General features: G+C 38.5%; 1 protein-coding gene across 1 annotated transcript in view; it reads right to left on the bottom strand.

Moving 5' to 3' along the window:
* Positions 1 to 12,319, bottom strand: part of LTBP2 (latent transforming growth factor beta binding protein 2) — a 184,549-nt gene that overhangs the window by 106,826 nt on the left and 65,404 nt on the right. The window contains exon 4 of the mRNA XM_074290027.1: positions 6,567 to 6,754. Within this exon, the coding sequence (XP_074146128.1) occupies positions 6,567 to 6,754 (188 nt within the window). The remainder of the gene's footprint in view (positions 1 to 6,566; positions 6,755 to 12,319) is intronic.

Below are 12,319 nucleotides of genomic sequence, written 5' to 3'. Positions count from 1 at the left end.
CTACTATTATTGAGGCGCTGACTCTCTTGCCTCAGACCACATGCCTCAGCAACCCAACAGTTGCTTAATAAATACTTGTTGACTGATTGAATGTTTCAAGGCTTTGGTTTTCTTGCCTCAGACCACATGGCCCTACTTTAAGGTTCCAACTTTCTTGCCTTGGATCACATGGTCCAACTTCAAAGCTCCATCTTTCTTCAAAGTTCCATCAGGGTCCCCCCTCTACTAAATTCATTATGGAGGTCGTACGGATGGATGATTCTTGCCTAGGTATAAAATATAGCTTATTATCTCTTTCCCTTTTTTTGAGATCCACACAGTCCCACCTATCTTGCAACAGCTCCGCTATAAATGTAAATCGCTAGCATACCCATTATAGTCTTCCCCTCTGTTTAAACAATTGCTGTCCTTGAAAAATCTGTCTTCCCCTGAACACAGTGGCCAGCAATCACAAACTCTGCTGACTTGGCACTTTGATGAGAGCCTGGGTTTTGGCAACTACCATAACTTTCCACTGAAAATTAATCGTTCCTGCTGCCCTTGGCATAGCTGCTGTAGTAAGGAAAACAGGGCAGCAGAGCTTTGTGGGTGTCAAGGCAACTTTTATAGTCACTAGTCCCAAGGAGTGCAGCAGCCTCCCACAATGGGACTGCCTATGGCTACACCCAAAAATTAGAGAGAGGAACAAATTCAGCACATGATATACCAGCCCCCTAAATGATACAGTCAATATTCCCTCTGCTCCCATAAATATGATACAGCTGTAGCAAAACTCGGAGGGGAAATTTTTAAAAGATAGGTAAGACCTCAGTGTGGTACAACACCAAAAACTGAAGAGTTCCATGTTTATGAGTGTCCTACCCCATATGTTCTGGCACAGTGAATAGAATGTTGGACTTGAAATTAGGAACATGAGTTTAAATCCTGCTTCAGACGCTAGACAGATCATCTAACTGTTCTCAAGCTCTAGTGGTGAATCTAGGGCACTGGACTTGCAATCAGGAAGACTGAAATCTGGCTTCACTTACTATCTATATGGCTCTGAGCCACTCACTTAATCTTGTTTGCCTCAGTTTCCTCATCTGTAAAATAAGCTGGAGCAGGAAATGGCAAATCATTAGTCAAGAAAACTCCAAAATAGGATCATGGAGAATTGGACATGACTGAAACAATTCGATAACAACAATAACCAACTCAGTTTCTGCATCTGTAAAATGGGGAGAACAATAACATCTAGCACCTAACTCTCAAGATTATCATGAGGATCGGCAATAAGAGCTGAGAAAGAGATTCAAGGAATTAGAGTAGGAAATGAGGAAATTAAACTATCACTTTTTGCAGATGACATGATGGTATACTTAGAGAACCCCAAAGACTCTGCTAAAAAGCTACTAGAAATAATTCAAAATTTCAGCAAAGTGGCAGGATACAAAATAAATCCACATAAATCCTCGGCATTTTTATATATCACTAACAAAATGCAACAGCAAGAGATACAAAGAGAAATTCCATTCCAAACAAATGTTGAGAATATAAAATATTTGGGAATCCATCTACCAAAGAAAAGTCAGGAATTATATGAGAAAAATTACAAAACACTTGCCACAAAAATAAAATCAGATTTAAATAATTGGAAAGACATTCAGTGCTCTTGGATAGGCCGAGCGAATATAATAAAGATGACAATACTCCCCAAACTAATCTATTTATTTAGTGCTATACCAATCAGACTCCCAAGAAACTATTTTAATGACCTAGAAAAAATAACAACAAAATTCATATGGAAGAATAAAAGGTCAAGAATTGCAAGGGAACTAATGAAAAAAAACTCAGAGGAAGGTGGTCTAAGTGTACCTGATCTAAAGCTATATTATATAGCAGCAGTCACCAAAACCATTTGGTATTGGCTACGAAATAGACCGGTAGATCAGTGGAACAGATTAGATACAAAGGACAAAAAAGGGTACATCTATAGCAATCTAATCTTTGACAAACCCAAAGATTCCAACATTAGGGATAAAAATTCATTATTCGGAAAAAACTGTTGGGAAAACTGGAAATTAGTATGGCAGAAATTAGATATGGATCCACACTTAACACCATATACCAAGATAAGATCAAAATGGGTCCATGATTTAGGCATAAAGAGGGAGATAATAAATAGATTAGAGGAACAGAGGATAATCTACCTCTCAGACTTGTGGAGGAGGAAGGAATTTATGACCAGAGGAGAACTAGAGATCATTATTGATCACAAAATAGAAGATTTTGATTACATCAAACTAAAAAGTTTCTGTACAAATAATACTAATGCAAACAAGATTAGAAGGGAAGTAACAAATTGGGAAAATATTTTTAAAAACAAAGGTTCTGACAAAGGTCTCATTTCCAAAATATATAGAGAACTGACCATAATTTATAAGAAACCGAACCATTCTCCAATTGATAAATGGTCAAAGGATATGAACAGACAATTCTCAGAGGAAGAAATTGAAACTATATCCACTCACATGAAAGAGTGTTCCAAATCACTACTGATCAGAGAAATGCAAATTAAGACCACTCTGAGATACCACTACACACCTGTCAGATTGGCTAAGATGACAGGAACAAATAATGACAAATGTTGGAGGGGATGTGGGGAATTGGGACACTAATACATTGCTGGTGGAGTTGTGAAAGAATCCAGCCATTCTGGAGAGCAATCTGGAATTATGCCCAAAAAGTTATCAAACTGTGCATACCCTTTGACCCAGCAGCGCTACTACTGGGATTATATCCCAAAGAAATACTAAAGAGCGGAAAGAGACATATATGTGCCAAAATGTTTGTGGCAGCTCTTTTTGTTGTAGCTAGAAACTGGAAGATGAATGGATGTCCATCAGTTGGAGAATGGTTGGGTAAATTGTGGTATATGAAGGTTATGGAATATTATTGCTCGGTAAGAAATGACCAGCAGGAGGAATATAAAGAGGCCTGGAGAGACTTAAATCAACTGATGCTGAGTGAAATGAGCAGAACCAGAAGATCACTGTATACTTCAACAACAATACTGTATGAGGATGTATTCTGATGGAGGTGGAAATCTTCAACATAAAGAAGATCCAACTCACTTCCAGTTGATCAATGATGGACAGGGGTAGCTGCACCCAGAGAAGAAACACTGGGAGGGGAATGAAAATTGTTAGCACTAATATCTGTCTGCCCAGGTTGCATGTACCTTCGGATTCTAATGTTTATTGTGCAACAAGAAAATGATATTCGCACACATGTATTGTACCTAGAATATATTGTAACACATGTAAAATGTATGGTATTGCCTGTCGTCGGGGGGAGGGAATAGAGGGAGGGGGGGTAATTTGGAAAAATGAATACAAGGGATAATATTATAAAATATATATATATATATATATATATATAATAAAAAAAAGATTATCATGAGGATAAAATGAGGTAATATATGTAAAGTGTTTTTCAAATTTTAAAATGATATGTATAATATGCTAGCTACAATGATGATGGTGATGATGAGGATCCCAAGGATGTCAAGGACAAAAATGTTGCTACTGTGATAGTTTTCAAAGAGTATAAATGCCATGTCATTACTTCATACCTTTCATTTGGTTAAGATGCCAGGAAAGGATAATGATAAATGTTGGAAGGGATGCAGGAAAATTGGGACACTGATGCATTGTTGATGGAGTTGAACTGATCCAACCATTCTGGAGAGCAATTTGGAACTATGCTCAAGGGCTATCAAACTGTGCATACCCTTTAATCCAGCAGTGAGGTCTATATCCCTAAGAGATCATAAAAAAGGGAAAAGGACTCACATGTGCAAAAATATTCATAGCGATCTTTTTTTTTTTTTTTTTTTTTTTATAGTGGCAAGAAACTGGAAACTGAGTGGAAGCCCATCAGTTGGGGAATGGCTGAATAAGTTATGGTATATGAATGTAAAGGAATATAATGTTCCCTAGCAGGATGATTTCAGAAAGTCCTGAAGAGATTTATATGAACTGATGCTAAGTGAAATGAGTAAAACCAAGAGAACATTATAGAGAGCAGCAATAAGGTTATGTGATCAACTGTGATGGATTTGGCTCTTTTCAACAATAAAGTGATTCAGGCCAATTCCAATAGACTTGGGATGGAAAGAGCCATCTGCATCCAGAGCAAGAACTATGGAGACTAAATGTAGATTACAATATAGAGTTTTCATCTTTTTTGTTATTGTTTGCTTGCTTGTTTTTTTTTTTTTCTCATTTTTTTTCCTTTTTGATCTGATTTTTCTGGCGCAGCATGATAAATGTGGAAATATGTTTAGAAGAACTGCACATGTTTAACCCGTGTTGTATTGCTTGCTGTCTGAGGAAGAAGGAGAGGGAGAGTGAAGTGTTTGGAGTATGGAGTTTTACAGGAGTGAATGCTGAAAATTACTTTCACATATATTTTGAAAAATAAAAAAAAATGCCAGGTCACACCTATGCTGACTTGGCCAGGTTCTGAGGCAGTACCCAGAAAATTTAGTTTTGAGTGGATTGTGTTACAAAGGCCAATGAGAGCCATGTCCCTGACAGTACCTTAGGAATCCTTGCCCACAAGAGCAAATCAGTGTTGTGCCCTTAGGTTATTTCCATAGGTTTCCAGGGAATAAATACCGAGATAGTTAAATCTTCAGGGAGCCCCAGAAGACGATAATGTTAGGCAGTTTAGAAGTGTCATTCAGGATCATGTGTCCCAGTCTTTTCTTTGCTAATCTGGCTCTTTCGTGTATACTTCAAAGCACATAAATGGTTGTTTTTCATTCATACTCCTTTCATGAAGACAAACTAAAGTGGTTTCCTTTAGTTCACTTTGAAGATCTTCCTCTCCCAGAATGATTCTTTTATGAATTCAAACTAAACCACCTTTAATCTCAATTCTTATCTAGCCTTTAACTACTGAATATGTATTGCTTTAGGCAGACTGAAACATGGGAAAACACCTTAGCTTAAAAAGATCAAGTTCTCAAAAGTTTCAGGGCCATCACCAGTCATCCTGATTTACTATGTCTTGCCAATGGACTCTGAAAATTCTGGACAAAAGAGTGAAACTGATGATTTTGTACAAGCCTACCTTACTTAAATCCAATTCACTTGCAAATTAAGACATCACCCTCCTGAAGTCCTTAGTCTTCTTTGAGAACAAAAGATGAACAATCACATACATAGGTCAGTTTTAGCAGGTGATGGATCAATAAACTTGTAATCTGGAAGACTTAGTATGACACCCATTTGATGAACTTACTAGTTGTGGCCCTAGACAAATTTGGGCCTCAATTTTCTCAAAGAGAAAATGAGGGGAAATAACATACAAACAACTTTGTATAAATAAGATTTGTGCAGCATAATTTGGGGATACTCTCAGAGGGAAGACACTAAAATTAAGAAATCTGGGAAAGATTTCTCAAAGAAGAGGAAAATTTAGATGAAACTTAAGGACAATTATTAATTATTATATGATATGAGAAGCATCTGGATATCACTAATCAGATAGTCTGAAATTGCATCACCTGGATAGTTAACAGGATTACAAATTAATTGGTTAATGTTATCTTGTGTTGGCAGTGATCAGAAAGTCTAGATAAAAATCAAAGATTTGAAAATTCTCAGAAATCATAGGAATTCATGGAAATGAATAAGTGGGACAATTAGATGGTACAATGGATAGAGTACCAGCCCTAGAATCAGAAATATTTGAGCTCAAATCTAATCTCAGAACTTTCTAGTTGTAACTTGGCTGGGCAAGTCACTTAAACCTGATTGGCTCCAAAAAGGGGGAAAAAAAGTATGTTTCAGGAGTTTGAATCTAGAAAAAAGTTTTATGTTCTTTCTTTTTTTTTTTTTTTTTTTTTTTTTTTAAGTCAACTAGGGACCAGCAGTCAGAGAATTTAATTTATGATGAATCTGATCATCCATGGGACTGCAAATGCGAATGAAGTAACTAATTGCCAGCTAGAGAGATGACAAACTGGCTGCACATGTACAATAAAGGTAAGGAAATTAAGATCTATGAGAATCTCCACATGAGATACCTCTGTCCAAAATGAGTCATACATCTCCTCTTTCTTTTTTTTTAATTTTTAAAAATTTTATTTATAAATTTTTTTGACAGTATATATGCATAAGTAATTTTTTAAAATAATATTATCCCTTGTATTCATTCATCTCCTCTTTCTTGACTTCCTTGACTTGACTACTTCCCATTTTCTTTTCTATATATCCCCACTAGAAATCAGCTGTAATATCTGAGTATGGCTAAGACAGCAAATGAGTTAAGAGAAGGATAGAAAGAAAGAAGAGGCAGAAGATAGTTACTATTACCTCTTATTTCTGAGACTTGTTCATTCTTTGCTACTGAAAGTCTTGGACACTATGGATCTATGGTGTCTTTCCAGTTGCTGCCTGCCACCAGAGATATAGACATATGTATACATGGGAATTATGGGGAAGAAAGAGGAGGCAATCATAGTCCTTATATAGCTTGGGTTATTTTTGGAGAGGACAAAGGCAGGGATCTCTTACCCCAGGGGGATGAGCCAGGTGCCACGTGTATTGCCCGGTGCGTTGAGTCACTCTGCTCATGACCATTCCCTCCAGTTAGAGCATTGGAGGTCAGCTGGCCAGTGACCACTCCTGGGTATCGCCGGATGGTGGGGGATGACCTCAACTGCTGCTGGGGAGAGATGGGATGGCTGATCTGATTTGCATTCCTGCAGAGACAGATAGCATAGATGTTTACATATCAAACTGTTTCTTTATATTTACTTCTCTAACATAACATGGTGACACAAAACAGCATGTTTCCCATCCTACCCCCACCACTGTCATTGTCATTGGAGAAGGTGTGATGCTATGTCTGGCCATGAAATCAGTGAGATTATTGCCTTTTGGAAGCTTCCTGACATTGATGATAATGGTGAAGATGATGGTGATGATCAGGGTAATGATGGTACTTCAAAACACAAGGTTAGGATTATTCAAGGAGCATCCAAATTATTACCATAACCATTGTTGTTGTTATTATTATTTTGGTCTGGGCCTGAGATTGATTAGTATTTAAAAAAAAAAAAACTCTCAGTGGGGAAAATCCCTCTACCAACACCAATTGGCACCTGTTCTACAAGTTTTAGAAGGGAATCAGGGATACCAAAAGATTAAATAATTAAGCTAAGAGAAATCTAGAGTACTGAGAAATCCTGCCTCAGATACTTTTTACCTGTGTGACTCTGAGCAAGTCACTTCACCTCTGTCTGCGACTAGGTGGTACAGGAAATCTAGTCCAAGATCTGGAACCAGGAATGCCTGAATTCAAATCTGGTCTCAGCTACTTCCTAAAAGTGATTTGGGGCAAGTCACTTCATCTTTGTTTGCCTCAATTTCCTCATCAATGGGGACTATACTAGCATCTGCTTCCCAGAGTTGTTTTAAGGATCAAATAGATTATATTTGTACAGTGCTTAGCACAGTTCCTCGAAATAGGCTGGCACTTAATAAATGTCTGTTTTCTTCCTTCCTTGGTCACACAGCTCTTATGTCAGAGGGAAGGCTTGAACTCAATTCTCCCTGACTCCAAGACCAGCGCCTATTCACTAGGCAGCTACCTTTCCAAATCAAATAAACACATTAATCATTCAATAACCATTGTCTTTACAGCTGAAATCTTAGACAATTTATTTCATTCCTCTGACCCTGGCTTTCTTCATCTCTACAACAAGGAGATTATACCAATGGATCTCTCGGGTCCCTTTCCACTGCAACTCTTCTGGTCCTGGTTTCTGAGTCTGGACATGGAATGCTACATCTAAACAGCTGGTTTCAACCATTCTATCATTAACAGCTAGAAGCTGCCAAGAACAGATCATTGCCTATTGCCCAGGGGAAGGAGCTCAACATCAGAGACTAGGATCTGAATATCAAAGCAATGGTCAATTTACAAGAAGAGTGGAAGAGGTAGCAGAAATGGGAGTCAGGAATAGTAGGCTGGATGGAGGAGGAGACAGATGGAACATGAACAGTGCTGAGGATGAAATTGTCAGGATTGGCCTAAAGATCAGGCAAGCAATTGATCCATTCAGTATGGAGAATTATATAGTGGAGGGTCTATACAAGCAGTCTGTTCTTCTACCTGTCACCCTCTGCATTTTAAAAGGGCAGAGCTATTAAAAATAAGACCCAATCACAAAGAGACTTCTAGACCTTTAGACTCACTCACTTGGCCCAGAGGCCAAGCGGGGCTGGGAATCAGGAAGACCTAAGTTCAAATACTTACTACTTGTGTGATCCTGGGCAAAGATTTAATCTCAGTTTTCTCATCTCTAAAATGGGGGTGATACTAGCACCTTAGGGGTAACTAGATAGTAGGTGTTTAGGGGTAAATCCCCATGTGTCCTGAGTTGGGTCCAGGGAAATTCACTGGGGAAAAGCTAACGTCAACCCTCCATTGGGTCAGGTTGAGGCGTGGGGAAGGAGTGTGGGGGGGGAGGGAATGAGGAAAGAAGTAGGGGAGGGAAGAAGGATAAGCTGGGAAACAAAACCAGCCAACAACAGATACCTTTTCATTCTTGGCAAAGAACAAAACTCAGGACTCAACACCAGCAGTAGAAGGCCCCGGCCTTACACATCTATCCCTCATCCCCTTCCAATCTAATAACTTCCATGACATATATCCATTTTCATCTAGTACCTAGCTAAACTCCAGGTTCTAAAACACATTGAAGCCTACCAGCCTCTCCCATTCCCCACTTCAGTGAGCTTGTGGGAGCTCCACTTCCACTCACGCCTGAAAACGAGACAACCAGTAATTGTTAATTTTATGAATTAATTTTATTAAGTCCTAATCTCACCTCCTGGTCCAGCTGCCTTTTTTTTTTTTTTTGTCCTGGTTTGAAAATATTTTTTGTGGTTGATTTATTATTTACAAAGCACCTTCCATACCTTTCGGTTCTCCATAAGCACTGTTGGCAGCCTGGCCCAGCAAATAGAGAGCCAGCCCTAAATTCAGAAAGAGCTGGCTTCAAATGTTCTCTCTGTCCTAGGCAAGTAACCTTAACCTTTCAGTTCCCTAGACAACATTTGCAGAGGAAGTGCTTATTTTCATTAACAGAGGGAGTTTCCTCATACAATCATATTTGGTTTATTTTTTCTTTAAAAACTCCCCAACCTTATGAGGTAGATAATACAAGTGTTGTTAACCACATTTCACAGAAAAAACTGGAAATTAGCAGGCTTAATGTTCTGACCCATACTCACACCGCCAGCAAATGTGAGAGTAGAAATTTGAACTCTGGTCTTTCTGACTGAATTCAGCACTCTATCCATTCTGTCTCTGGGGTGGGTTCTAGGAAAGCATCCTGCAGCTTCAGGGGCTACAGGAGATCCAGTGCACAGAGAGAGCTTGACAAACAATTGGTCAGAGTAGGGAGCACAGCTGAGAGCCCAAATCTCCAACAGCTGTTCCCCATTACTGGGGACAGGGCCAGCAAAGCCAGCTGCAAGAGGAATATGAACCTTTCTCATTGTTCTCAAGAGGGCATTAGTCAGGGGGAGGAGAAGCAAGCATGGGGTGAGACTCAGCACAGACCTTTCAGTGGTACTAGACCATAGGCTGATGAATAGACTCAACAAGTATCCAGAGGGTGAATGAGGAGAGTAGAGGGTGAGGTCTTTCATATACACCCCATTTGGCACTTCTGAACCTGACCTTTGGGTTCAGTTCTTGGATTTGGCCAAGCTAAAAGTGAAAAAGATTTAAAAATTCACTGCCTAATTACCCATCAAAATCCTACTATATGTCACACTATGGTTATGAAGGAGATTCTGGGCTTTCAAAGATACTCAGCGCACTGAACAGAAGGTTAGACTTGGAGTTGGGAAAACCTGAATTCTAATTCTGCCTCTGATACTGTGTACCACTAAGCAAATCACTTGACTTCTCAACCTGTTTCTTCATCTACAAAATGGAATAATAACAGCACCTATATCTCAGAATTGCTATGAAAATCAGATGAATTAGCATAGGTAAAATCCTTTGGAAATTTTAAAGCATTATATAAATGCTAGCTCTCATCACCAACATTATTATTACTCTGATTATAATGATTATCAAAAGGCAGCAACAATAGAAGCCAAGAAAAGGCAGGCCCTACTAAAGTGAAAAAACCTCAGATAGAGACCTTGCAATGAACTATACGCCTGAAAACAGCCTTGCTAAATTCTGGGAGGTGACTCATCAGAGGGATAGACAGCAAATAATTAATTTTGTCTGGCCACAGAAATTCATAAAAACTGTACACTCAATTATAGAGAGACAGGTCAAGAGCTATGTTACTGGGAATATCCTCACACTGATGAAATTACTATTTTTTTTTTTTTGAAGTATTGAAGAAATTCTTTCTTTTTTTTTCTTTCTGACTCAGATTAAAATTAGTTGATTAGTGGTTAGTGTTAAGGACACAAGGATTTTTAGGTTCACTCTCCTTAAAGAAGAGATTTGAAAGTGATTTAATGCTGAAAAGAAAAGGCTTTATTCCCTTCCTGGGATTCATGGAAGAAGTATATGGATGGACTTCCGGGGCAGCTAGGTGGCGCGGTGGATAGAGCACCAGCCCTGAATTTAGGAGGACCTGAGTTCAAATTTGCTCTCAGACACTTAACACTTCCTAGCTGTGTGACCCTGGGCAAGTCACTTAACCCCAGCCGCAGGGGGGGGGGGGGAGAATAAAAGATAGATTTCAAGGATTCCATTAAATTAGATGGGGAGAAAATGACATCTTTATTTTCACTAATCTCGAAATTTAGTTTAGCATCTCCTTCAATTATGAATTTTAAAGTAGTTTCTTATTTACATAGTGCTTTAGAGTTTATAAAGCATTTTATGAATATTGTCTTATTTTATCTTGTGTATTATCTCATTTGATCATTTTTACCCTGGCAGGTTTCTGCAATTATGTTTGATTTATAGATGAAGCAAATGAAGCAGGCTGCACTCCTGTTTGTCTTTCCTACTCCCATCTTCCTCGAGGGGAACTGGGCTGGATTATACTTTTCCTCAGAAGTTTCCTGAAAGGAAATTTTTTGTTGCTGTTCTGTCATTTCTATCATGCTTGACTCTTCTTAATCTCATTCGGGGTTTTCTTGGCAAAGATACTGTAGTGGTTTGCCATTTCCTCTAGCTCATTTTACACGTGAGAAAACGGAGACAGACAAGGTTAAGTGAATTTCCCAGGATCACACAGCTAGCAAGTATCTGAGTGTAAATTTGAACTCAGACCTTCCTGACTTCAGACTTATCATTCCATCTACTGTATCACTGGCTGCCTCTCACATCTAATCTGCTGCTTATAGGAGGGGGGAAAATAAAGGACCCACAACATAATTCTGAGAAGCATCCGTAGGTTTCACCAGACTGACAAAGGAGTCCACATACACTATTTTTAACCTTAAGAAAATATAGAACCCCTGCCTTAAAGGCTAATTAGTTTTGCACTGAGGAAAAAAAATCATTTCAGAGTCATAGACTATTCCATATGTAAAGCCCTCAAATCACTGTGTAACTATTATAGATACTCTTTAAGATCACTTCCATTTCCAAACCTATTATCCTCATTTTTACATTTGATCTTGTGATTTTATAAATATTTATTAATGATTAGAAGAGGAATTAGGAGATTATGTATGTGCAAATTCTTCCCCATTAATGAAAAATACAACCTAAAGCACTAGTCCTCCCAATACTGAACTGGCATTCTTACCATCAATTGATTCTGGCTTCCACGTATAATCATATACCTTGCATGAGGGACAGAGTACCAGCCTTAATGACTAAGTCAGGAAGACCTGAATTCAAGTTCTGTTGTGATATATAGCAGCAGTGTAACCATGGAGAATAAATCATTTAACCTCTTAGTGCCTGAGACTGTAAATTGCAGATAGTTGATCATTAGTGGATGAGTTTCCAAACCAGCACTAATTCCAAACCTACACCAATGAAATCATAGGTCCAGACCCCAAAAGTTAGGGTGGAGGGGCACTTAGTAATGCTCTTGAGAGGAGCAATTCATAGTGGGCACTCAAATAGTTTTGGAAGGAAGGAGAGGAGAAAGAATTCTTCCCTTATTGTTAAGTTGTTTTTAAAGTATATTTCTCATTGCAACATTTAAAAAAAATTTGTAGCTATTGTAAAACTGTAAGATAGGACTTTGGATGGGTACTTCCCTTGATGTTCAGTGACCAGCATCTTGAAAGACACAAGGAAATAGGAGGAGCCATCACTGAGC

The sequence above is a fragment of the Sminthopsis crassicaudata genome, chromosome 2, assembly GCF_048593235.1.
Source record: "Sminthopsis crassicaudata isolate SCR6 chromosome 2, ASM4859323v1, whole genome shotgun sequence".
Classification (NCBI taxonomy): Eukaryota; Metazoa; Chordata; class Mammalia; order Dasyuromorphia; family Dasyuridae; genus Sminthopsis; species Sminthopsis crassicaudata.
Note: the sequence above shows the minus strand (reverse complement) of the source record. Positions and strands in the feature narration are given on the sequence as shown.